The 27,217-nt window shown below is 37.3% G+C and overlaps 1 protein-coding gene across 2 annotated transcripts; it reads left to right on the top strand.

Moving 5' to 3' along the window:
- The first annotated feature begins 996 nt into the window (after positions 1-996).
- Positions 997-24,581, top strand: ERICH5 (glutamate rich 5). Of its 2 annotated transcripts, none has more exons than XM_072603431.1 (4): positions 997-1,379; positions 19,951-21,186; positions 22,094-22,210; positions 23,698-24,581. In XM_072603431.1, the coding sequence occupies exons 1-4, from the start codon at positions 1,289-1,291 to the stop codon at positions 23,718-23,720; spliced, it is 1,467 nt and encodes a 488-aa protein (XP_072459532.1). In that variant the 5' UTR covers positions 997-1,288; the 3' UTR covers positions 23,721-24,581. The 2 variants fall into 2 exon arrangements, with proteins under 2 accessions (XP_072459532.1, XP_072459533.1); XM_072603432.1 differs by having other exon boundaries at positions 1,049-1,379; positions 19,954-21,186.
- Positions 24,582-27,217: the final 2,636 nt, after the last annotated feature.

Genomic DNA, 27,217 nt, shown 5'->3' with positions numbered 1-27,217 from the left:
ATGAGTATCCCCTCAGCTGTTAGTGCTTCCCCCCAGTAAAATTATCTTGTATTTATTTTGTGCATATATGTTACATATATTTATGCATGTATATAGATGATATTACTTATGGTGTTTACCCTGGTAAAGAATGTGAACAACTTAAGCAAAGGGAGAATTCCTTCTTTGTATTCTTCACTTAACCCCAGTTGCCTCATCCTGGGTCATCTCTAGTCATCCTGATGTGAATATCTGGTCACTGGGTTCAGAAGGCTCTAGAGGAGAAGTGAGGCTGGTGACCTGCACAGCCCTCCCTCACTCAAAACAAAGTCAAGTGCAAGTCACGTCATCATTTCCCTGATGGCATGGTCCTCTTCGGCAATGAAGGACGAGCACAGCACTGAGTACAATGCCTGAGACGTACTAGGTACTTAATACTTTTGAATCGTAACCCTTTTCCAACAGGAAATATTTATAAATATCATATTTATTTAATAAATTCCAAAATACAATATTTAATATATTCAGCACTCCAATAACAAAAAAAAAGTAGAGTCATAGGTCACAGATCTATAACTGGAAAGGGTCTTAGATGTCTTCCGACTCCACCTTTTCACAAACGAAGAGGAGGTCCAAAAATGTTTCAGTGACATTCCCGCGATCACTCACAGGTAGTGATCATCAGAGAGAGATTTGACAGGACTTCTGTTCGCTGAGCCCTTTCCAAACTCGATCACCGCTGTCTTCTAGGGTCTTTCTCTTACTTCGTTTTGTCTTTCCAGTCTTCATTCCTAATTCTTCCTTTTACTTCGCCCTCTTGAGACCCCGTGCCCTGCGTGTCCTTTTCTCCCGTTACGTTCCTCGTTCCTTCTCAGCCCATTCCAGCAGCACGTTCGGCTCTTTCACTCTCCGGCCCGCCCGCCTGTCCCTTCTGTGTGTACCTGCCTGGCGGTCCACCCCTCCCGCCCATCAGTTCGCTTCCTCTGGCCAATAGAGAGTGAAGGAGGAATCTGCGGTGGCCTCCCTCAGGGCTACTGATAGCGAACAGCGCCCCGCCTCTCTCGTCCCAGCCCGCACAGCCTGCCACCAGAGGAGCGCGCCTTCTCAGCAGGTGTCTACGTTACTGCCCAGGGCTGCAGCCGCCGGAGCCACCGCGCTGGACATAGTCTAGAACACTCTTGCACTTCCAGCAGGAGCTTGGTTGGGGGTGGGTCACGTGCCCAGGAGAAGGTCCGGAGGTGGGACCTGCCGAACGACTTCTGCTCCTTTCCCCGAGTCTCAGCAGCTGACATTGCCAGCAGTCACAGCGATGGGGTGTTCCAGCAGCACCCAGACCCAGTCTCAGGAGAGCAGCAGGCCAGTGACCAAGACCGGTGTTACCAACGGACTGAAGCAAAGCGGTGAGCAGCCAAGACCCTATCCCTCTCCTGCCATTCCCCCAGCTTACCTGGAGTCTCCATCTCCCATCTCCTGCCAGGACCCCGAATCTAGGAAACTTGGGCAGTCATAACTTCTGATAGTCCTCTGGGGATGTCCCGAGGGAAACTTATTAATGATAGACCAGCTGTATCCCCTGCTCTGTCTAGGTGATCGGCTGAAAGGAGTCGGTGACATCTATTTCCAAACTTGGAAAAATAGAAAAAGATTTGGCCCTTGACAGATTTTTTTTTTCACCTGAAACCTGGTGACCTGTTGAAAGAGACATCTAGCAGAGAAAAACGGTGCTTTTCTTCCTTCCGTCTTTCTTTCTTTCCTAGTCCTCCTTTCCCCATTTCCTTGTAGCCCTCTGGACTAGCTTTCTCTGAGTGTCTTTGTAAGCAATATATGCTCATTAATTTTTATTGTATTTTAAGATAATCATATATGATTGCCAAGTAGTGAAGATTTGTGAAATAAGGTTAGCTAAGAACCTTTTTTTTCCCTTAAAAGGATGGCAAGAGTCATATCATACATTTCACTTAGCATATGCATTTTTCCAAGAGTCAGCCAGGGTTTGTGGGTAGCTAGTGAGTCCAATCTCAGGCCAAGAAGCTCCACAGGTCTTCAAGCTCTGCCTCTGAACCATACTAGAGGTGTGACCCTAGACAAGTCACAACTTCTAGGGAACCCTCCTCAGCCAACCCTCTGAGACCATAAACTGTAAGCCAAAGCTAATCCCCAAGGATATTTCAATTCTAAATTATTTGGTAGATTAGAGCAAGGTAAAAACTCACTTATATAATTAGTAATGCCCCATGGTCTCTCTAAATTTTTCTGGAAGGAAAGATATGCTACCCATTATTCCAGCAACATTTTTCTTCCTTTCTCTCAACTTTTAGTTTCCAAGTTAAATCTTACTTGAAAAGTTTTTGCATAAAAACTTGACTCCATCACTGCAAGCCATTAACTTGACAACCAATATTTTTAAAGAATGCAAATACAGTTGACCAATATTTTCATTTTTAAAGTGTTTCCTGATATGCCAAGTAGAGTACAATGGAAAGAACAAGGTAATTGTAGTCAGAATTCCTTCAATCTTCTCTAATGCCTTCTCCAAAGCTAGGTTTAGTTTAAAATCTTTATGTACTATAGCTTTTTTCTGTAAAAATGGACAAATCTCTCCCATGGACAAATCTCTCTTTTTGAGCGATCAGAAGACAAAACATAAATATCTCACTAATACTGGTTTAATAATTATTAATTAATAATTCAGTCCTTTACTTCTTTGCATAGGCTAGAAGACACATGTTAGTTGGAGATTGTTTTCCCTACTGTGACTTAAGGGAATGAACATAATCTGTATAAAGCTCCATATCACAAGGTTCATTGTTTATTTGTTTTGCTTCTAGAACAGACATAATAAAACATAACAAAATTTTGAAATAATGTTTTAAAATGTGTCCAAGAAATGGTTTCAAGACTTTAGTCACTGTGAAAAGAAGTTTGATGTCATGGAAAGTCCTGGATTTGGAGGCAAAAGAATCCTGACTTTGGGTCCTTATTATCTCTTACTTTATCCTAGGACCATTGCTGAGTCTAGTTGGTTGAACTTGAAATATTCAAATTCAAATACTCTTGGAGTATCAGTTTCCTCATCTATAAAATAGAAATAATAATTTTTGCTCTACCTAACTACCCATAGGGTGCTGGTAAAGATTAGACTGCATGTAATTTTAAAAATATAAATGGGAGAACTATTGTCTTCTGGGAGCTGTTACTATTGGGTTAGATAAGGCAAAATTATCTGTAGTTGGTACAATTTTTGACTCAAATACACTTGGCGTCTTTTTCTCAATGCCTATCAGTGAAATTATATAACCATGATTTGATATTTCGAATGTGCTTATTTTGCTACTCTGCTTTCACATAATTTGCATTGGAAGATATGTTATGAAATCCATAAGACAATTTGGGAAAACAAATATAGCTAAGTAAGTAACTAATTTCAGATCAGTTTATATAATACACCTGTAAATTCCCTAAAACATGAATTGAATCAGTCGCTAGGTGGCTGGTGTGTACATTTTGCTTTTGATCACCAGGTAGGCAGTAGGTAGACATTTGACACTATATTCATCAACTTTTCAACTTAATGATCTCAGGAGGCCTGATAAATAATTGAAGCAACGGAAACAGGCATTAAAATTTAAACAAAGAACATTGAAACTCTGTTTAATAATATTTAATTTTTTTTCATCCATCCCATTTCATGTGACTTTCTACCCCTTTGCTGTGGAACAAAACATGGTATACAAAGTGCCCCTAGATTTTGGAAGGCTACAATCTAAAGTTTTATATCTGTAGTTTAGAATTTGGAACACATTTTACCACTGAAACAATGGCAAACATGCAATTCAAGAAACATTTAAATTTACCTAAGCTTTAGGGATGCAAAGAAAAAGCAAATGAAAGAGGCCTGTCCTCCAAGGAGGTTAACTACTTTGGAGAAATCAATATATAATGCATTTGAAGTATTGTACTAAGAGTACTTTAGAATCTACCCAGAAATCACATTTCTACAGGAAATCCATTTAGAGTTCCATCTTGAGATGGCAGAAATCTTTCAAATTCCACAAATATTTATTAAATAACTTTTATTCCCAATCAATCAACAAGCATTTATAAGTACTTATTTTGTGCTTCTAGAATGCCATTTATATACTGGGGAAGGTATAAGATACAAAGATTAGATACAACATAATCATTGGATTTATAGTCTAGCAAGCAGTAGAACCACTGCATTGGACTAAATTTGTCAAAAATCAACCCTTTCTGTCCCAAATGCAGGGCAATCACCCCTTTGGCTGAACTAAGTAAGATCTGTGAAGTCAACAGAAACTTCGCACAGTAGATATTTAATAAATGTATGCTAGATTAAATCATATTCAGATGTCTTCAACAAATATCTTAAGTCCTACCAACTGCAAGGCACTGTACTAGGCCCGGACAAATAAAAGACAAAAAATTTTGTATTCCTTCTCTGTCTTCTCCCATTTTACAGATGAAGAATCCCTGAGCCCTGACTTCTGCTTGGTAGTACTTCTATTATACATTCTCTTATTTCTCCAGTATCTCATTCACCACCCTCTTTCCTGAAGCCCTTGGCCTCATCTCTCTTTTCATATTTCCCATATAACAGATGACTTAAGTTCCTACTTTATTGAGATTGAGACCATTTGATGGGAATTGCTTCAACTCTGTTCTTCAAAACTTGACTTCACTGTCACCTATTTACTCCTTTGTTCTGGTCATAAAAAGAGGTAATTAGTCAGTCAGTCAACAAACATTTATTAAGCACTTACTATGTGCTAGGCACTATGCTGAGCATTGGGGATACAAAAAAAGGTAGAAACAGTTCCTACCTTCTAGAATATCACACTCTAGTCAGGTAAACAACATGTAAATAGCTAGGTATAAACCAGATAGATAGATGGAAGGTGATCTCAGAAGGGAAGATTCTAGATGATGAGGTGACAGGGCTTTCTTCCTAAACAGGTGGGATGTGAGATGAGTCTTGAAGGAAACCAGGCAAATTACAAGGTCAGAGTGAAGAGGGAGAACATTCTAGATAGGGGGAAAGACACAGAGGCAAGAGACTCAGTGTTATGTTCAAGGGCCAGCAATCAGAACCAAATTCTTAGTTTTGATCCTTCCCTGTTTTGCACTGAAAGTCTGCATAGTTCAATATAAACTATATTGAGTCAGGTAGATCTGGGTTCAAATTCTACCTCTGACTAGCTATATGACCCTTGGACATTCACTTAAACACTCTGAGCCTCAGTTTCCTCATCTGTAAAATGGATGTAACAATACCTATCGTGGATGCCACACAGGAGTTCCTCCATGGCTCAAATGAGAAGACATACATAAAAGGTTTTTTGAAACTATAAAGTTTTATGTGAGTATCATCTCTTGTCATTTTTCTCATCTTTTGGGCACATATTAGGTGCTTTACAAATGCTTGTTGGTTTGACTTGTTTTCACTGAGAGTGTCCTCAATTTGTACATTAGATATTTCATGAATATTTTATAAGAATAAATTTGACTAACATTTTGAATAGTAATTCTTGATATATTGCCTTCTAGTTTGTAAATACTTGTTAATAATATCGAAGAAATTGGCTCAGTTTTCATTCTTGGGAATTCTTATTGAAAAGGTGCTAATCTTTATTTTGAGATATAGCAAACTTTATTTTCTCTCTTTCCTTGTGGAGATTTTGGTGGCTTAGATGTACAGGTTAATATATGTTAATGAAATGCCCATCATGCTTTCTCCCTTTTTCTCTCCTCCCCTAGGAGAAAGATTATTCTATATGTATTATCCTTCTTTCATTTAAGGATTACTTTATTAAATGGATGTGACCAGTTATAGATTCTGTCACTTCTCTATATTCTTTTCATATCAGCCACCAAAGTCACTAGTTCGAGGGGAGGGTTAGAATGGGACGTGAAAATTCAGTTTCCTCCCCATAGGAACCCTACAGGATATTGCATATTTTCTAATTGGATAAAGAATTATCTAGACAGACTTTTATTTTTTTTTTTATATTTATAGGTACAGGCACAACTTAATTTTTTGCTGCAGATACAAGTTGCAAATGTAAAGAAAGTCATTTTGCAGAAAGAATTCTTAATAACAGATCCATGGATAGATTTCAGAGGGTTCATGAATTTTTAAAAAAATATTTTGATAATGGTGTTTCAATATAATTAGTTTCCTTGGGAATCTTAATGTTTTTTACTCATTCTGAAAAGGGATCCATAGGCTTTACCAGATTGCCAAGGGTCCCGTGATATAAGAGAAGGTTAAGGATTTGTTTTATAGTCCATGCCCACATGACTCACTGCTCAAAAATTTTAGTGGTTTCCTCATTGCCTATAAGATAAAACTTAAATTTCTTAGGCTGGCATTCAGGACCCTCTGTAATCTAGCTTCATTCTACCTTTATAGCTTCAGCTCACACTGATGTCCTTCACCACATACTCAAAATTATAGTTAAATTGAATTCTACGATTTCATACAACGTTGTCTTGGTTCCAAATGCAGGCCATTCCAGGTGGCTAGTCCCTTTGCTTCCTATCCCATTCTCTGCTTCACCCCTTCCACTAAGCTGGAAGCGATCTTTCCTTTCCCATTGACTGATTCTCCTATATATCATTAGAATTATTTGTGTGTATACATTAGTTTATCCATTCAACAATTTATTAATCACCCATTGTATGCAAAGCACTATGCTGAGAGGAGGTATAAATAGATAAATGAAGTTTAGATAATACACATTCCTTGCCATCATAGATTTTACAGCATAGTAAGAGAATAAGACCAACTCAGATAACTATAATACAAAAATGTATACATTATGTACTTAATACCAAAAAATTCACAAGATTGTGTAAACACTTTGAGTACAGGGAATGTGTCATTTTTTTCCTTTTATATCTCCAAATCTACTATGGTATTTTTACATAAATAAATATTTATTGAAATAATCAATCCAATACAATCCAATAAGCATTTATTGTATTCAAGGCACTGTGCAAAATTTCCAATGACTTCACATATCCCAATTTAGACAAAGGCAATTTACATTGCATTTGAGATAGAAAAGGTTAGCTTTAAAAAAAAAAAGCCAATCCAATCCAACCCCACAAGCATTTATTAAACAATGCAAAACAAGACTTCATCCCATCTTATCCTGCTATGAGCACTCCTGACTTTCCAAGGGACCTTTTATAAAGATGATAAAATTATAATTATATATTATATATATTATATTATATATAATATATATTATAATTTATAATAATAATATATTATAATAATAAATTTATAAAATGTCACAACTCATTAAAGGAAAATTAACAGAAAATAAAGGGATGACAAAAAAGCGGGAGAGCTTTGAAAGTAGCATGTTGGATTTATCATAAACTTTTTTTAGAAAAGAGGCTGTAATGAAAAAAAGGTATGGGATTTATAAGCAGTCATCATTTTTCTGTTCTGTGTATATGAAAATACTAGGCTTTTTCTTCTGGTGTTTGTTCAGTACAGAATTTAAATAAGAAAAGACAAAAAAGAAAATGTCACAGCTTAAGAACTAGGGCAACCCCTCGATAAATAGGAAAGGACTTTTTAGCAAGTTTAAGTACACTCTTGTTTACATTTTAATAATCAGCAGAAATAACCTGTTCATTTTAATCTTCAGTCTTTCTTGCCTTTCCTGGCAATATTACCTGCATGGGCTTGAATTCCATAAGTGTATGTAGATTGTATTCTCAATTGTAAGATGCAATCCTTGTTCAATATTTTCACAGAAAGATAATTCTTCACTTAATTATTCTTTCTCCAACCATTTCAATAGGACTATAGCCTACTGGTTTTCTGATGGATTTTTACCATTTACATACAGGATATTTTTACTTGTAGCTATGACATATAAAGCTTAAATTTGGTCGAAATGCTACTGTGTGTCTTAAAATCTGAGGCATTAATTGCATGTGTCCTAGAATGTTTTGTCCTTGCTTTAATGTTTTTCAACAAGCAGAACTTTTCTTTGCATTGTTTCAGCCTTAGCATTTAATTTAGCATTCCCAGACTACATATCCAGCCTTTAGATGACTATAAATCTGCATGGTCACTTTTACTTAGACTGAACAGCTATCAAGGACTTTTTTTCTTGCAATGTTTCAGAGTACATCATAGAATCAGATGGAAAGGTTAGGGATTATCTGGTTATAAGACCACAAATTTAAAGGTAAAGGGACCTTAGAGGTCATCTAATTCAATCCCCTCAATTTCAAAGTTGAAGAGACTAATGTCTAGGGAAGTCAAAGGGCTGGCTCATGGTCACAGAGCTAGTTAGTGGCAGCACTGGGATTAGAGCCTGGTACCCTGATTCTCATCAATCAGCAGGCATTTATTAAGCATGTACTGTGTGTCAGGCACTTTCCTAGGTGCTGGGATTCAGATACAGAAGTGATAAGAGTAACTATTCTCAGTGAGCTTACATTTTATTGGAATCACCCAGGGCTCTTTGCTCTGTGAAGTAGTGTTACCCTGCAAGGATTTCTTTCACTTTTCCTGTAAATAATTACCTTTCTTCACAGAGAGGAAGTGTGGTATGAAAAAAAGAGTTCTGGAGTTGATGTCATAAGATCTGGATTAAAATCTAGATCTGACACTCACCCAGTCTCTGTAGAGATTCAGTTTCCCCATCTTTAAAATGAACCATTGGTAAACTATTTTCTGGAGCTTTGATTTCCTCATCTTTAAAATGGGCAGTGGAGCAGAAGCTGTGGCTGGATTTACTGATCTGGAAAACCTTCACACACAGCCTGCAGATGATAGACTAAATGGCTATCGTCCAAGGACTGACTTGGCTGAATGCAGAGAAGCTCATCCCTGCCTAAAAGGCTGACCATTAGGTGATGATTTTACTTTTACTATAGCAACTGATCTACCAAGATACAGAAGAAATTGAATCTGCATCTATGAAGAGAGGTTCCATACCATTATAATCACAAGTTTTTTGGAAGGGTTGAAATAAAACAAAGAAACCCACAAACATTGCAACTACTACTTATTATGATTCTGCTGTGAGGAAACTACTCCCTAGAATACTGTGTAAATGAGAGCAATTATTATTTATATTGACATAGGCCAACGTTTGTCTTTCTGGCATTGTGGTTGATAATAAATCTTGCCAATAACAAAAAAAGATGGACATTAGATGGATTTCTTACAATCTTGGGGGTTCCCCCAAACTCTCTATTATGTACCATATTTCTCAGTCATGGTCAGTTCTAATGGAATGATCCTTATTCTAGAGTAATAATAATTAACTTCAAATGTAGCATTTTTCTACCACATAATGGATAAGATGATGCTGCATTCAGAGGATTTGGACTGGAATTCCATCCCTGCCACTTACTGACCTTGGTTGTTTAACCTGGGCTTTAGTTCCCTGAAGGGATTGGCCTAGATGACTTCTTAGGTTTCTTCCAGATATACCTATAATGTATTTTTTCTTAGAGCAGAGGTAAGATAGTAAACTGAGATGAACTTAAAGGGTCAGAAGATCTAGATCAGGGGTTCTCTAACCTTTTTTTGTGTGTCCCAGACTCCTTTGGCAGTCTGGTGAAGCCCATAGAACCCCTTCTTGGAAGAGTGGTTTTAAATGCATGAAATAAAATATACAGTCTTGCAAAGGAAACCTTTTATATTGAAATGGAGTTGTCAAAAGATTAAAAATAAAAAGAAGTTCATGGTTCCCAGGTTAAGAACTCCTACTCTAGATGGAGAGTTAGAAGGAACTCCAGAGGGCCATCTAATGTAACCCCCTGATTTAACAGATGAGGAAACTTGAGGCCCAGAGTAACTTGATCATGGACATGGATGATAAATAACAGGGCCAACATTCTAATCTATGTTCTCTGACTCCAAATTCAATGTTCATTCCCCTATAGCATATCAGGAAAGTTTCCTTTAAAATGAGCTTTAAAAGAGAACCCAAATACTTTTATTTTCTCTCTATATTGGAAATTTCTCATATTTATTGTATTTCATTAAAGAATAGGATTCAGTTCTCTTTCCTTGTGACATATTACCATTTAACCAACTTTTTCTGGGTACCATGCATGGTACAATAAAAACAACACCGACTTCAGAGTTAGAGGATCTAAGTTCAGATCCTCACCCCTGATTTTTACCAACTTTGTAACCTTGGGCAAAGCACTGAACCTGGAATTTAATTTTTCAAATAATAATAATAATGACAGGTAGCATTTATATAGCATTTTAAGGTCTGCATAGCACTACAGGTATCTCATTTATTCTTCTAACAACCTTGGTAAGTGAGTGCTATTTTTATTCCCATTTTACAAATGAGGAAACTGAGGTAGACAGAATTTAAGTGATTTGTCTAGGATCACACAGCTAGCAAGTATCTGAGGCATTTCTCATCTCTAAAATTAAGGTATTGGCTTAAATGTGGCCTCTGAAGTTCCTTCAGCTCAAAATCTGTGATCCTCTAAACTTTAGGATACTGTAATCCCATGATTCTCTTTCTCTATGGATGGTCTACCTCAAAATGACATGTAAAACAGACTGGGCCACTAAAAACGGTATACATATCTACTGCTTCCAGTAAAAGGTGAAAAATAATCATCATAATAAGCTTGTGCATATTGCTTTAAGGTTTGCAAAACACTTTAGATGAGTAGAAGGATAAAAATGAGACTTTGGAGGACTGTAGCAGCATGGGATAGTGGGAATACCACTGGATTTGGATATAAGTAAACTCTGGTTTCAAATCCCAGCCTGAAATCCCCTGACCATCCTTGTGCAACTTAATCTGACTCTTGTTTTCTCATCTGTAAAATGAGGATCATAATGCCCACAGCACCAGGTCATTGTGAGGATCCAATAAAGTGTAATAATATTTGGAAAGCCTTAGCACAATGTCTAGCACATAATAGGCACTTAACAAATATTGATGGATTGATTGATATAAAGTGTTTTACATATTGTAGGGGACATAATAAATGTGTTGAATTTTGCTTTGCAAATCTTAAAGAAATTATCTAAATGGCAATTATTCTTGATATTGACAAGTTGGGAAGGAAGAAAGTAAGCAAGCATTTATTAAGTACCTACTATATGCCAAGATCTGTGCTAAGTGCTTTACAAATCTTCATAACAATCCTAGGAGATAGGTGCTATTATGATCCCTGTTTTATAGTTGAGGAAACTGAGTTAGACAGAGGTTGTGTCCTGCCCAGAGTTACACAGCTAGCAAGTGTCTAAGGTCAGATTGGACTTTGTCTTCCTTGTTCTAGCCCTAATGCTCTAAACACTGCATCACCTAACTATCCCTCTTACACCTGTAGACCATGAAAGAATATGAGTTTGGACATCTGGAAATACAAGGGTATCTTAGGAAGGGAAGATCAGAATGAACTAAAGAGAGGATGCTGGCTCAAGAAGGAGAAGCCCAACTCTGCCTGGGCCAGGTTGGACAGAGAGGGCTCAGCAGATATCTCTTACCGAAGGGCAGAGAAGGAGGAATGTAGAACAATGAATCCTTGTTCTAACACTATCATGTAACCAAATGAAAATCATTGTTCTGTAAGGTGGCCAAAAGTTTCAGCTTCTATGTTAAGTTTGACTTTCATGTTAATGTTTTACAACCTCTGGTTCAAAAACCTAGAACTTTTTCCCCTGAGGCCATTCTTCTTCTACCCCCCACAAAGAAATTTTAAATTCACCAGACTAATATACAGTATTAAGTGGATCAAAATTTAGATCTTGGGATTTAGGAGTATAGGTGTGACTATGAGTTTAAAATTAATTTAAAAATATTTGTATAATATATAATGTTACAATTTATAAATTTATGACATATAATTTTACAATATATAAAATTTACGATATAATTTTACAAGCATTTATTAAGCACCTACTATTTACCAGACATTGTGCTAGGTACTTTATAAATATTATCTCATCTGAAGTGTATGTGTGTGTGTGTATCATCTGTATGTATATATCTGTGTATGTATATATTATACATATATATACATATGCATACATAATATACAATATGTATATTATACACATACATACATATACACATATATACATACACACATGTACATATACACACATATTATATATGTGTGTGTGTGTATACATCAGAACTTTTATATCCAAATGAGGTTTGTTCCCTCCAAAACAGCCATCTTAAGGAGCTACTCATTTTATTTGATGCTTCAACACTTGTAGAATTCTGTGTACTGTAAGTGAGCACTGGCTTTAAAGTCAGAAGCCTTGGATTCAAATCATGCTCCTGATGCTGCCTATTTAACCATTAGCATCCCCAGGACTCAATTTTCTCAAATGGTAAATGAGAGGATTGACCTCTGAAGGCTTTTCTATCTATGATCCTTTGGAATTGTCCTCAGAACATGATGCATCATGTTTACCTCAAAGGTGAAGGGTCATTATTCGAAGCCAGATATCAGAGCTTTGATTTTGAGAAGTAGTCTAAAGTCACTCAGAGACAAATCTGATCAATAAATAGATAGTCAAACTGGGTGATATTTTCTAAAAATGAAGAATAAGGGAATAAGAGGTGATTAATTTTATTTTTGTTTATTGAGTTGACATTTTCCTCCCTCACCCCTGGGTCACTGGAGTTTACACACAGATACTGAAACACTCTCTGGTTGCTGATAAGAATGTCTTAGATGTGGGTGGCCTTACTGGCTGGGTCCCTGTTTCTCAGTATAAAGTTCAAACTGTTCCTTAAGGCCATGTTCAAAGCTGTCCCTTTAGTCTCCCTTCTGTCCTGTTCCTGACCTTCTCTGATGGGTCAAAAGAACAACCTAAAGAGGCCTCTAAGATCAAATAACCTGCCCAATGCATGCCTCAGAAATCTCTTTTTGCCCTAAAAGAAGGATTGTATGAGATTACTACACTGGATGGTTCAGCCCCACCATGTGACAGAATGTTCCCATGTCAGAGATAAGAAAAGGGTTCAGAAGCAAAAATCTGCTCTTTTTCTTTTCTACACCTCTATATTCAATGTTGCTAACTTCTGTTTGGTTCCCAGCAAGTCTCAGGCTTCTGACCCTGACTTCTCCCTGGACTCAGGGCTCTAGTTGAACAGCAGTAATTAAAAAGCAATGAAACTGATTTTCTTGCACGTCTCTAACTTTGATCTTCCATCACCTAACAAATTTACAAGCTGGCCTTGAAGGAAATTCACAAGAGGAGTTCCAAAAATGATTTGATAGGTGGTGGCATTGATAAAATGAGAGTATGGTTTCTTCAGGTGACTTGTGGCAGACACTCATTGTGATGTGTAAGTTCTGGTATATTTGCTTAGAAAAAGCAGTCAGTCTTGTCACTTTATAATCACCTTGCTCTAACCCTTCCCCTTCTTTACCAGCTGATGCCCTGTCTTCTACTTTATTAGGAACACACACACACACACACACACACACACACACACACGCTATTGTATAGTAGATCACAGATTAGGAGACATTGACCCTAGTCCTGTGCTTAGTAGAAGTTTGCTCTTTCTACTTTGGGCAATAAACCATGTTTTCAAGCTCTATTACCATAATGTGTTCCCAGGTGTGTTTGTTTATAATTTTAATCCCTAAGTGGTGTTGCCTAGTGTTTTGTTTCTTTGTATGTCTATCACATCAGGGCGTACAACACCAGTTTTGTTAGTTCAGCTGTCACAGAAAATGTGTGCATGGTAGGATAGATTTATTATACAATCTAGAGGGATAAAGAGTCCAGAATAGATTAGACAAGCCTCTGACCCACAGATAGTGTACAATTTAGGTGGAATGTGGCATGGGGAGGAAATAAAGCAAAATCCTTTTCTCCCTCCCTTCCCCCAGTCTTTAAGAAATAGCTTTGGATTATAAATAATGTACTTAGTAAACATTACGTAACAAGAAGGATTGAGTGCAAAACTTAAAACACTTTCCATATGAGAGCCCTTCCTTTGTAACATAGATCAGGATGGTGGCAGAAATTCTACCATTTATGCTGACTCTAGACCTTTGCATGGAAATCCTTGAGAGAAGAGTTGTATACAAATAAATACAAAGTGGTAGTATTGTAATGCTGGCACAAGAAGCCATGTTTGGATTTTTAAAAAATGAGTTGATCTGTCAATAAGCATTTACTGAGTGCCTGCTATATGCAAAGCCCTGGAGATGCAAAGAAAAGCAAAAGAAAGTCCCTGACCTCCAGGAGCTCACAATCTAAAGGGAGAGACAATATGCAAAAAACTACACAAACAGGTGGGAGAGGGAATAAATAGGAAGTAATGAACAGAGGCAAGGCACTAGGATTAAGAGCAATTAGGACAGGCTTCCTGTAGAAGGTAGGATTTTAGCTGGGACTTGAAGGGAAGACAGAGAAACCATGAAATGGAGAGGAGAGGTGAGAGCATTCTAGGCACGGGTGACAGCCAGAGAAAATGCCCAGAGCTATGAGATGGAGCATCTTATATCAGGAACAGTGTTACTGGATCAAAGAGTAAATGGAGGAGAGGAAGGTTGAAGAAGGCTGGACTATGAAAGGATTTTAATACCAAACAGAGCATTTCGTATTTGTTCCTAGGACTGAGAGGAAGCCACTAGAGTTTACTGAGTAAGGGGAGTGAAAACCTAGAGAGAACAGCCAAGGAGAAGAGGTTAACCAATAGTGTCAAAGGCTATAGAGAGAAATGTCAGAAAGGATGAGGACTGAGAAGAGGCCACTGGATTTGGCAATCAAGAGATCATTGGTAACTTAGGAAAGAACAGTTTTGGGTGAATGATGAAATAAGAAAGCAGACTGTAGTTAAGAAGAGACTGAGAGAAGTGCAAGTGGAGGAACTATCTGAATATGGCCTTCTCAAGGAGTTTAGCCACAAAGAGCAGAAGCCATATGAGATGAGAACAAGGGAAGTTTTTTTGAAGTTGGAGGAGACAAAAACATGTTTTTAAGCAGTAGGGAAGCAGTCAGGGAGATGAGAGAGGGGATGATAGAGAGAGCAGTCTGCTGGAGGTGATGAGATTTGAATGGGATCTTTTTAGTGCAGGTCAGTGGGTTTTCTTTGGCAGGGAAAAGGGCCACCTCTTTGTATCAGAGAAGGGCAAAAGAAGAGATAGTGGCAGAAAGCATCTGACTGGTACATTCAATCCACTCCAATAAACATTATTAAGCATCTAATATGTACCAGGCAAGGGCTGCAGAGGTAATTAATAAAAAGATGGTCCAGTTCCAGCACAATTTGTTGAATTTTCAAAATATTTTGATGTTTTAATTTTCAGTATAGAGATGTGTTATCTGTTAGTTTATAAGGAAAAACAAGCTTCGGGTACATAATTCCAGATAAGAGATCATGCCTTCCTAGGTATCTGGTATTTGCCAAATTTCTTCAACCTTCAATGCCACATTGCAGTTTCCAACATTGTACTGAATAATTTGTATTAATTAATAAGTGTGGACCTCTTTACTATGTGCTCTGAGGACATCCAGCAATCCTCTTCCTCTTATTGGAGAGGAAATGTTTCTATACCAGCCTTGGGATCACTACCCCTGTGTTTCACTAACGTTGCATGGGTTTTGGTTTGAATATCTTCTAAATCCATTCTTGTCCATTTTACCATGCCAAAAGAGTGGCTTTACCATGCCCTTAAGACTGGCATTACATAGGTGTTAATTGATATCCCATTAAGCTTTGACTTTAGGATGCCAACAGTTCTCTTAGTACACAAGCCCCAGCATCTTGATAACTTTATGTTAGGTGCATCTTGCATGGAACAGCCCAAAATGTTACCTTTACCCATTGGTTCTTTTGACCTCCAGATGTAAGCTCAAAGCCTTTGATCTCTATTCTTCCTTTGCCTACATTAAGAAACTACTCATTTTCATGACAATTTCCCATAGTTGAAGAAAATATCCATGTGTTTTTTAGTGAAATCATATAATTTAGTGTCATCCAGTGATTAATATATTGTGGTATGACTTCCCCTTCAACTTGAAAGCCACACTCAGTTCTATTTAGGAATGATGATAATAAATTTAAAGGTAGGCAGACCCATAGCGGCTTAAGTAATTTGTGAAAAGGAAGTACATCCCAAGCAGGAGGGATAGGCAGCACATGTGAACTTGTCTTAAGACCATCAAAATACAACTGTAAAATTGTCATTTTTGAAAAATATTTGCCTGGAATATAGAATCAGTAAAGGGGAAAGGAATAAGCATTTATTAAGTTCCTACTATGTGTTGGGCACATATACTCTCAACTGATCATCACAACAGCCCTTCGAGATAGGTGTTAATATTATCCCCATTTACAATTGTGGAAACTGAGGGAGACAGAGGTTAAATGACTTACTCAGGGTCTCACACCTAGTAAATGTCCAAGCTCAAATTTGAACTCAAGACTTTCTGACTCCAGGTCCAGAGCATTATCCCACTGTGCTCCCTAGTTGTGTCAGCATAGGATAATGAAATCATACTAGAAATGTAGGATGAGCCACGTTATGTAAGACCTTCAGAACTAGACTAAGGAACATATATTTTTATTCTGTAGGGAACTACTAAAGTGTTTTGAGCAGGAAAGTAATGCGGCTAGCTGTGAGAAGGATCAGGAAAAGGACAGAATGAAGACAGGGAGGCCAGTTAGGCTTTATTGGAAATCCAGGTTATAGGTGGTAAGGGTTAACTAACCAGTAGCAGTAAGGGAGGGGCTGGGTAGGGGAGAGATCTTGTGGATTTAGAACTAATAGAACTTGGCTATTGTTTGGATATGGGGATTGAGGGAAAGAGAAGAGCCAAAGATGACTCCAAATTGCAAGACTTCCTCACTGGGAGGTGAATTAAAGAAATTATATGTAAGCTAGTATTATCTCCTTTCCCTCTTTGCCCTCCATAGGGCTATAACTACAAACAGCTTTTAAAGCACCTTGAATTGTGGTGTGCTGCTTGGGAGAACAGGAGAGTGAAGAAACCCATGTTTTCTCCAGAGAGAGAAACAATCGAAAAGAGGGGAAACGGTGGCTTCTAGATGCCAGGAGAAGACTAAGGTGAACTGGCTGGCCCCCAGTGGAGGAAGCACCACAGAGGGGGCAGGCAGACAATGGGTGGTCCTGTTCCCTAATGCTCTGGTCTCTGGTATCACAAACATTTTTTAAAGATATATGACTTTATGCTTCTATTTTGATGGCATTAATACTTGTTGACCCACTCTTCCACTGTGGAGTTTCTGCTTTAAATAATTTAGATGTTTTGAAGTTGATGGTGAATATTATCTCTTTTTGCTGACAGTATTCATCATTGTAGCAAACATTTGACCAGAAAATATCATTTGACAGGAGTCATTTAAACTCATTTCCTTGTTAATTCCCCAAGGCACTTATAAAAAAAAAACCCACAAATCCTTTGTGAGAGATCTGAGTCTTATTTTCCTGTCAGAATGAATTTCTTCACAAACTCATGAAACTATTTCATTCACTTCCTCCATTGCTGATAATTTGATGCTTAATCAGATAGTTTTTCGCTTTTATGCTAAAAGCTTAAGGGATGTTTCAAAAAAATCTTTGCTCCACCTTTTGCTCCTAAATTTGCACACTGGCCTGATTTATTTTTAAAGAAAGAAAGCCCTTGACTCTAATTTCTATCATTTTTGAGCATGCTATATGTGTATACTATGGTGAACATCTAAATCAAGAATTCTTCACCTTTTTTTTGTATCATGGACCCATTTGTCTGTCTGGTGAAGCCTATGGGATTTCTCAGAATAATGTTTTTTAAATGCATAAAATAAAATACAAATGATTAAAAAGGAAGTCAATTATATTGAAATACAGTTATCCAAATATTTTTTAAAAGTTCATAGATCCCAGGTTAAGAACCCCTGCTTGAGATTGTGGTCACTATATACTTTGATTTTATTTTTTAATTTTTTTTGTTTTTTTTAAATAACATTTTGTATTTTCCCTAATTACATGTAAAAAGCAATTTTTGACATTTGTGTTTTTTTTTAATTTTGAGTTCCAAATTTTCTCCTTCTCTTCCTCCCCTCCCTCCTCTTTGAGACGGCAAGGAATCTGATATAGGTTTTACATGTACAATCATGTAAAACATATTTCTATATTAGTTATTATGTAGAAAAAACTTGAAAAAGAGAGAGAGAAGAGAAAGAAAGGAAGGAAGGAAGAAAAAAGAGCATATTTCAGTCTGCATTCAAACTCCTTAAGTTCTTTCTCTGGAAACAGATAGCATATTTCATCATTATTCCTTTGGACCATTGTATTGCTTAGAATAGCTAAGTCTTTCAGAGCTATTCATTGTACAATGTTGCTGTTACTATGCACAATGTTGTCTTGGTTCTGCTCACTTCACTCTGCATCAGTTCATGTAAGTCTTTCCAGGTTTTTCTGAAATAATCTTACTTGTCATTTCTTATGGCACAATAGTATTCCAACAGACCAGTTTGTTAATGGAAGTTATACAATTTGCCTTGTCCTGTAGTTTTTGTGAATTTGCCTTACCTCCCCCTACAATACTGTGAACTCCTCCAAAGTACAGACCATATTTTCTTCATCTCTGGGTCCTCCACAGTACCTAGTCTATTGCTGTTGCCATAATAAGCATTTTTTTGATGAATAAATGAAAGTTGGAAATCTTCTAAAACATTATTTCTCATATATACTTGAAATTGGGGCAAAACGTCCCAAGTATTTTGGGTATTATGGGGATGTAGTCTGTGATTCCCAGAAGAGAAGCAAAATGTTCGGGAGAGCTGGGAGAGACGTTAAGGGCCTCAAAAAGAGAGGAGTCATAATTTCCCCCCAGGAGTTGTATATCTCATTCTGTTCTTTCCCAAACACTTCAACTTCCACCTCTTATAAAATTATTAAACAACTTTGATTTATGTGTGTGTGTAGGGGAATCGTGATTCCTGTTTTACAGATGAGGAAACTGAGATTTGGTGAGGGTCAAGTGACTTGTCCAAGGTTACACAGCTAGTTAGTAGAATGACCAGGAATAAAATCTAGAATTTCAGTTCTTTTTCTATCACACCACATGTCATATAGTCCCCCATATGGAAATTTGAGTTTGAATGAATGAATAACAACCAAAAAGACACTTTTGTGTGAAGCTATAACAGAATAGATTGACAGGCTATTCCAGTAGCAACAGCAATATTGATCTGAAAAGACTACAGTAAGAGTAGTAATATGACTGGCATGAAGTTGGGGGAGTAAAGTAAAGTATGGCTTCAGCCTGCTTAGCTATAGTGAGCATGCTACAGGAAGCACTTATCCATAAAGACAGCAAGGGCCCCAGGTTGGGCGTTCCAAAGATGAAAAGTTTAAATCTTCAAGGGCATGGTTTCTAACCCCTGAGATAAGGTGGATTGGTAAGAATATGGTAGAAAAGTACAGTGAAGGTAATAGCTTCTTCTCCCTTCCTTTCAGAATTTTGTGCCCTATTTAATCTCTATTCCTGAAAATTTCTGTGCCATCATAGTGCCTGATGGCATCATCTGTCACTGAGGACCTCTCACAAAAGATAAAAGAGTTCCTAAGAATCCTTCCTAGAATCAGACTTTGTGAAATCCTATTGTATTCCTAAAGAGATAGGGGGAGAAAAACCTGCAGAAGGTAAGAGTTAGAAAAATGTGCCAAATCACAAAAGAAGGGCAAGAGTCATAAGAAAGAACGTGAGGCAGAGAGAGGAAGGAAGACAAGATTAACAGGTAGGCATAAAGAAATCTCAAATTTAGGATAAGAAAGTTAAGTTTGATGCACAGGATATTTGAAGTAGTGGATATAAATCAGTTGTCCCAAACATTACCTGCAACTAAACCAATTTGAATTATTAAGTACTTGTAATCCTGATCTGCTTTTCTACAGTATTAGATTAATAATAATTATTTGTTTTCTTTTTCATGGAAAATAAATGACCCAAAGAAGCTTCAGATGGAAACTCTTCAATCCCATATGAAAATGAAATTTGCCTTGACAAGACAAAACAGAGTGTGGTGGAAGCTAAAGTCAATGCTCATGACAAAAGAGGACCAACCAATAACCTTCTAGCAGGGGAACCCAGGGTTGTGATGCCATTAGCAATTGATGGTGCTAGTTCCACCTGTGAAGAAGGATACCCTGGGAAGGCAGGCTCTCCAGGTTCTGGGGAAAGAGCTCAAGGAGAATATCTTAAATCAACAGATAAAGTTAAGAATCCAGGGGTATCTGAGGAGTTGGTACCACCCATATCTGCTGGAAAAAATGAACTTCCAGGAACAGATGAAAAAGATGACAGGGAAAAAGGTACTCAGTCTACAGGAAATTTTGTTGAGATTGAAATATTTGGAACTATAAAGGAGATTAAGCCACTGAAAACAGCTAGTGAAGTAGAACCCAGAGAAACAGGGGAACGTAATGAGCCTCTAGGAATGGCTGAAGAGGCTGCTCCCCAAAGAATGATGAAAGAGAATAAGCACTTGGTACTATCTGAAGAGAATGAACCTCAAGAAATAGTGGAAGATATTCAGCATGTAGATATTGATAGAAAGTCAGGAATATTGGAGGAGAATGATTATGTGGGAACAACTGGAGAGACTGAAACTTCAGGAACACTGGAAGAGATTGAGCATGAGGGAGGAACTGGAGAGAATGAACCTTCAGAAACACACAAAGAGTCTGAACAAGAGGGAACAGCTGAAGAGACCAAACCTTCAGGAAAGATGGAAGAGAATGAGCATGAGGGAACAGCTGGAGAGACCAAACCTTCAGGAAAGGTGGAAGAGAATGAACATGAGGGAACAGCTGGAGAGACCAAACCTTCAGGAAAGATGGAAGAGACTGAGCATGAGGGAACAGCTGGAGAGACCAAAACTTCAGGAACATCAGAAAAGATGACTCTGGTAACAGATGAAAAGAACAATCTTCAGGGAACAGTTGAAGATAATAAATTTCCAGAAATACTGAGGGAGAGTCAGTCTCTTGGAGCTCCTGGAAAGAATGACTGCTCCAGAACAGCTAGAGGCAGTGAACCTTCTGAAAGAGTGGAGAAGACTCAGTTGGTAGAAACAGTTGGAGGAACTAAACTTCCCTTAATAGCTAAAGGGACACAGGAAAACACAAAGCTGTTGATGGAAGTAACCAGGGAAATTAACATGAATGATGAAAACCAAGCAATTGAAGGTAATGGTCGTGTTGTTCAAAATTCACACTATGTAAGGCCTGAATTCTTTAAGAACAGCCATCTAGAGAGTCACGCCCAAGTGTCTAGGTTGTAACATAATCACCCAAAACCATATCTTAGGTTGCTGGAAGTGGGTGTACTTTGAACCAAAACTACTTTTCCTCATCAGAACTTCTGTTCCATCTTCTTGGTTCGATGATTAGATCTAGTTCCTTGGTGAAAATTTTCTAAACACAATCTGTGTGTACCATATTTAAACCAGAAAAGCAAATAAATAATGTTTAGAATTTGGGTACTTTTCTGGTTTACCTTTGATCATAGCTTATATATGGTATAGGAGAGTATCAGAATAGACAGCTGAGAAAAAAAAATGTCATAGGTTGGGGGAGACGTGGAGGAGCAACTTGGCATCAGAAAAATCATTACCACTGCTTCTGGGGGGCCATCTCCAGTCATCCTGATCCATCTCTTTCCGTTGGACCCAGATTGCTCTGGGGCAGAGAGTAAGACTGATTTGCCAATGTTTCAGTTTCACAGTAAATCGCCTTCTTTTATGAATATTTGAAACCTTAACTATTTCTTAATATTTACATGGGATTTTCTACCTGTTTATCATATCTGTTGTCATTTTTATTTTTTTCTACTGTCTTTTTTTAGCCTTAATTCTATATGCTGAGTTTATTGGGAAGTGATTTGCCACTTGGCAAATATTTCTTCAGATTAGAACAAGATTAATGCTTGGGTTCCAGTCTCTGTCTCTCTTCTCTCAAGCTGCTAACTTACCCACTCTGCCTCATCCTTATTCTTGAGACTGAAAGAGTAAGCTGTCAGAACACAAGCTATTGGGTCATCAGTTAATGTTGAATAATGGTATCCTATCATGATTTCTATGGTTACTGTTTCCAGGTGAGACGGGAGAAAGGGTGGAAACTGAGACGCACAGTGAGATAGTAAGTGAGGGGTCTGAAACAAAAGAAGAGGAAACGGGAGAAGCTGTGGATACTACTGCAGCCACAGAGATAGGTACGTTGACAGAAGGGTGAAAGGCTACACCCCACTCTACCTTAGACCACAGGAGAACCTTAGTGAGGTTTATTAGCAAATTTCTTATCAACCTCTCCTGACTTTTGCTTTTATTGCATATTTTGTCCAATCATAGGTTCTATAAAGTCTGATATTTTATTCAAACTGGAGTCCAGCCCCTTCATTTTATAGATAAGAATTCTGAGGCCTAGGGAGGCGAAGTGACTAACACACAGTCACACAGGTATTAACTCCTGGTCTTTGATGTCCTAATTCTTGACCCAGTGGGTCTAGTCCCTTCACCTTGTTTTTACAACAGTGAGAATGGTGCTATCACATCTTTTTGTGCAGTCTTGTTTAAGACTTATTCACAAAACTGCCAAGGCAATTTAAACTATTTAGAAATAACAAAAAATTCACAAGTGGACCATAGGATCATAAAGCTTTAGAACTAGAGGTAGCCTGAGAGAGCTCTGATTCTGAGACTCAGAAAACTGGTACTTACCCCAGGTCACACAGCTAGTAGATGGCAAAGAAAGGATTTAATCCTGAACAAAGAATCCTTGTTAATTATTTATTGAGGCAGCTAGGTGGCATGGTGAAGGGAGTACTGGACTTGGAGTTAGGAAGACCCGAGTTCATCTCCTACCCTAGATGTGCCTGTTACATGTGTGACACTGGAAGCAAGTTGCTTAACTTTCCAGCTTCAGTTTCCTCACCTATAAAATGGAGATAACAGCACCTACCTCACAGGGGTGTTGTGAGGATTAAATGAGATATTATATGTTTGTGAGTGTGTGCATAAAGCACTTTGCAAACTATAAAGGGCTATGTAAATGTTAGCTATTATTAATATTATTTTCTCCACAAATTTACCTATCTAATTTTGGCAATCAGTGCTCATTCATCGAATGTAAAGGGGGAAAAAAACAGAGAGACTGAAAGAAGGAAATGTAAACCTTTAATTACAAGTGAGTAGAGAAGAAGTAGAAGAAAGAGTAGCATGCTGTGGACCAATCTGAGAGTGTGTGTGTGTTTGTGTGTGTGTGTGTATACACACATACATGTATTTGTTAATGGAGTCACATAGCTGTGATGGCCATATGCAGTTCACAAATGTCCCATCACTCAAAGAATCCTAAATGTGCTGCAAAGAAAGAACCTTAGAGATCATTGAGGCCAACATGTTCCCTTGTCTTAAATACATTTGTGACTCTAAAAATAAATTTCAGTTTTAGTAATGATTTGCTCATTTATCATTGTATGTAAAATAAAAGTTATTGCCAATAACTGCAAAGCATATTATTTGTGGAAGGTTAAGAATTTTCCATAACCAAATTATTCATGTTTTTCAAGTTGCCGTTTTTAACTAATTGCTGATTTCGTGTTTGTAGCACAGGTGTTCCATTTGGTTGTATCTTTTAAAAGACATACCCCATGTCCCAAAATCCTGTTATATCTTTAATTTTGTTTTAAATATATTTCAGAGTTAACAAATAACAAGAAATAAGATCCAGATGCTTCCTATGCAGATTCTACTCTCTTCATCTTGTTCAGCTGTTTAAGTGAACGTCATTTTACAGTCTTGACTTTTGGGGTTGGGATGGGGAATATAACATCAGGACTTTATAAAGAATTTAGAAGTTTTTGTCAATGTTAAAAAAAATTGGCATAAACAAGTCACCTTTCAAGAATTCTTCAAAAGTTGCCAAGAGACTTTGACAAGTAGTTATGTATGTACATTTTCACTTATCTGCCACAGAGTGCCTTGTGTATGTTAATATCCAATCAGAATTATGTTTTTGAAACATTTTTGTTGGGAATGTAAATATATTTTGTACCTTTTCAAATTTGGGGTTAATCTAAATTCATTTTTTACATTAAAATAATAACTACTGAAACTTTCTGTTTAAGTATTTAATCCACAGGGATACAAGATAATCAAAGACATTGTCTTATTTTTTCTTATTTAAACATTAGTACTAGCTTATGACTCAAATTTTAAAATGCTAACCTGTAAGTTAGATGATAAGAAGTTACCAGAATAGTTACCCTTCCAGGAAAGGAAACATAGAATATGATTTTTAACTTGTATACTTTACGCAGCTATAAAAAGTAAATTTTTAAAAATCAACATCATGATAGAATCCCCATCTATCCATAGTAACCTATTTAGAAATGTAATTTTTAAACATGACTATGTAGAAAAATAACAGTAAAAGCTAAGAAAATCTTTTTTTAATGTCAAGACTGCTGAAAATTATGCCATAGCTTATTAACAAAATGCATTTTTGTAACTTTAAAATTTAATATTTTGGAACCAATGACTGTATTTCTTTATTAAACTTATCAGTGATATGAGTTTTTAAAAGTTTTGTGGATGCCTTTTTTCTTTTATAACACAGTTATTTCCCAATATTCCCCCTTCACATTCCACCTATGACAAAGAAAAGCAAAAAGATAGGGAGGAAATCTAGCCTGACAACATTCTGTGCTCACAGTCTCCCATCTTTCTACCAAGAGGAAGGAAGTATGTTTAATTATCTACTCTCCAGGTCCAAGATTAGTCAGTGCAGTTAATTTGAGTACCTGTGAGCTTTGGGTGTTTTGCTCATTTACTTTACTTTAGTAACTGGGCATGTTGTTCTCATAGTTCTGTTTATTTCACCATGAGTCAGTTCATGCAAGTATTTCTAAGTTTCTCTTAAGTTCTCATATCTGTCATTTCTTACCAGTGAAGTAACAATATTCCATTACCTTCATATGGCATAATTTCTTTAGCAAATCTACAATCAACTAAAAAAACCCAAACAAACCTGGAAATTAAGTAGTCTAGTTCCTTTGTTTACAAAGGATGACTGCAATCATTTATAGATACACCAAAATACACCAAAAGTGTACAGGGATTTCTGGTATTTTCTGGATACTAGTTTCCAAGTCATTTTTTCATTGAGGTTCAAAAGATTTACCTTTTATTTAATGACCTGTCACATGAATGACAAAATTCAACACATGCTTCACTTTGCCTTGCAAGAAAGCATTTTTTAAAACTACCAATTACTTCCTTAAACAGAATTATTTTTGTTCCTTATAACTTATGGAACACTGAATATTTCAGAGTTCTCCATATCATGAAGGGACATCAGCATTCTATTTCCACTTTGCAAAAGATGTGTCTTGAGCAAATATATAAATGTTTCCAAAATGTCTTTCTCATTCAAGGTTTCCTAAGGAATCACTAGCAAAACTGGGATCAGAACTGAGTTTTCCAGCCCTTGCGCACATCCTTTTTCATAGTAGCCTACCCAGTATGTTATCATTACTAAATTTTCTTCTACTGGTTATAGGGGGAATCATGAGTTGAAGATGTCCTAAGAGAGAGATGTCTGTAGCAGATGCCAAATGCAAACCTGGAAGCATCCACGTCAGACCTCAGTTTGCTTGGGAGTTTTAGCCCCAAATAGCCCTTTGATGTGCCAGCTGCTCCTTACACTGGACTCAATGTCCCTTTGAGTAGTTTGGGAAAAAAGCATTTCATCCTCTCCTTCCTATTTGGCTCTAGAAGTAAACTGTTGAGGGTGGGGTGGAGTTGAATTCTCTGACCCCATATTGCGTTTTTATTGCAAAGATACTCTGGACTGTGCTAATATCCTTGGAATAGTCAAAACAGGCATGGGTACTCTTACCATTTCTGTAGCACTGTTCTGTACTTGGCACATACTTAAAATCTGCTTTCAAATATTTTTTAATGTACTTTATAGAACTTAGTACTAATGAAAGTTAAATAAACCGTAAGCCGTCTGGTTAAAACCAGAATGGAGTTACTTAGGTTCATAGTCAGTTAAACTTCATTTTGAAGCACATAGCAATGAGAGGGTTTCTGTTTGTGAAAAATAATCCATTTTGGAATAACCTGTTTTAGCCATTATTGCAAGGATTCTGCTTTGCTCAGATTTAATAAGTTGGTTTGGTTTGGTTTGGTTTGGTGGGCAAAACATGGATTCTGGATTCTCTTTCATAAAAGGCAGCAGTTTGGAAATTCTTCCCAGGGGTGGGGAACCTGCAACCTCGAGGCCACACATAGCCCTCTAGATCTTCAAGTAGGGCCTTTTGACCAAGTCCAAGTTTTACAGAACAATTCCTTTTATTAAGAGGATTTGTTCTGTGAAGTTTGGATTCAGTCAAAGGGCTGCACTCAAGGACCTAGACAGCCACATGTGACTTTGAGGCTGCAGGTTCCCCACTCCTGCACCCATTTATGTTGGCATACCATGGCAAGTTAATTAAACACTGAGGATTGGATACAAGGGAACATGTTCTTCCCTCTCTCCTGTTCATCCCCATCAACTTGGGATACCATCGTGCTGAAGCTGCCAGAGCACTTTTCTTGATGAGGGAGGTCTACTTTAATCCCACTCTGCAGCCTACCCTTCCCTTTCTGTGTTTATACAAAGTTACAACATTTATCTCTTAACATTCTCAAGGCAAAAAGAAAGAAAGACTGATTATAAGGCAGAACTAATCTAGTCAAAGGGAAGTGTTTGGTTTTGTGAATGTCTCTGCTTTTTCTTTATTGGGAAGCGTTTAAATCAGTTCTTACAAGCTGTTAACCACCTAACAACTAGGGAGTCTCCTGTGTCTTGTAAATGTTTCAAATTCCCAGGTGTTGTGGAGCCAGTTTTAAATGACTTATAAAAGCTACCAGCCATTTATTAGTGTGAAATTACTAATGACTTTTCCTCCTCTTATTTTCCCCTGTAAATACACTATACTGTTGACATTCATAAGCATGTCATCCTGCACATGACCCTGCCTAGAGATTAGAAAGTATCGTTAGTTAAAGAAATCCATTTCATGGGAAACATTTTTTACATTGAAAAAAATTTGTTTCATTAATCTTAGAGTGTAGATACATTTCAGAATTTTCTCTTAAATAGAGCACAAATAATTGTAGCAAAAAAAGTACAATGTACTGTTTTATCATTATGGGAAAAAAACAGTGGAAAG

The sequence above is a fragment of the Notamacropus eugenii genome, chromosome 4, assembly GCF_028372415.1.
Source record: "Notamacropus eugenii isolate mMacEug1 chromosome 4, mMacEug1.pri_v2, whole genome shotgun sequence".
Taxonomy (NCBI): Eukaryota; Metazoa; Chordata; class Mammalia; order Diprotodontia; family Macropodidae; genus Notamacropus; species Notamacropus eugenii.
The sequence above is the reverse complement of the archived record's forward strand: the minus strand, read 5'-3'. Positions and strand labels throughout refer to the sequence as shown.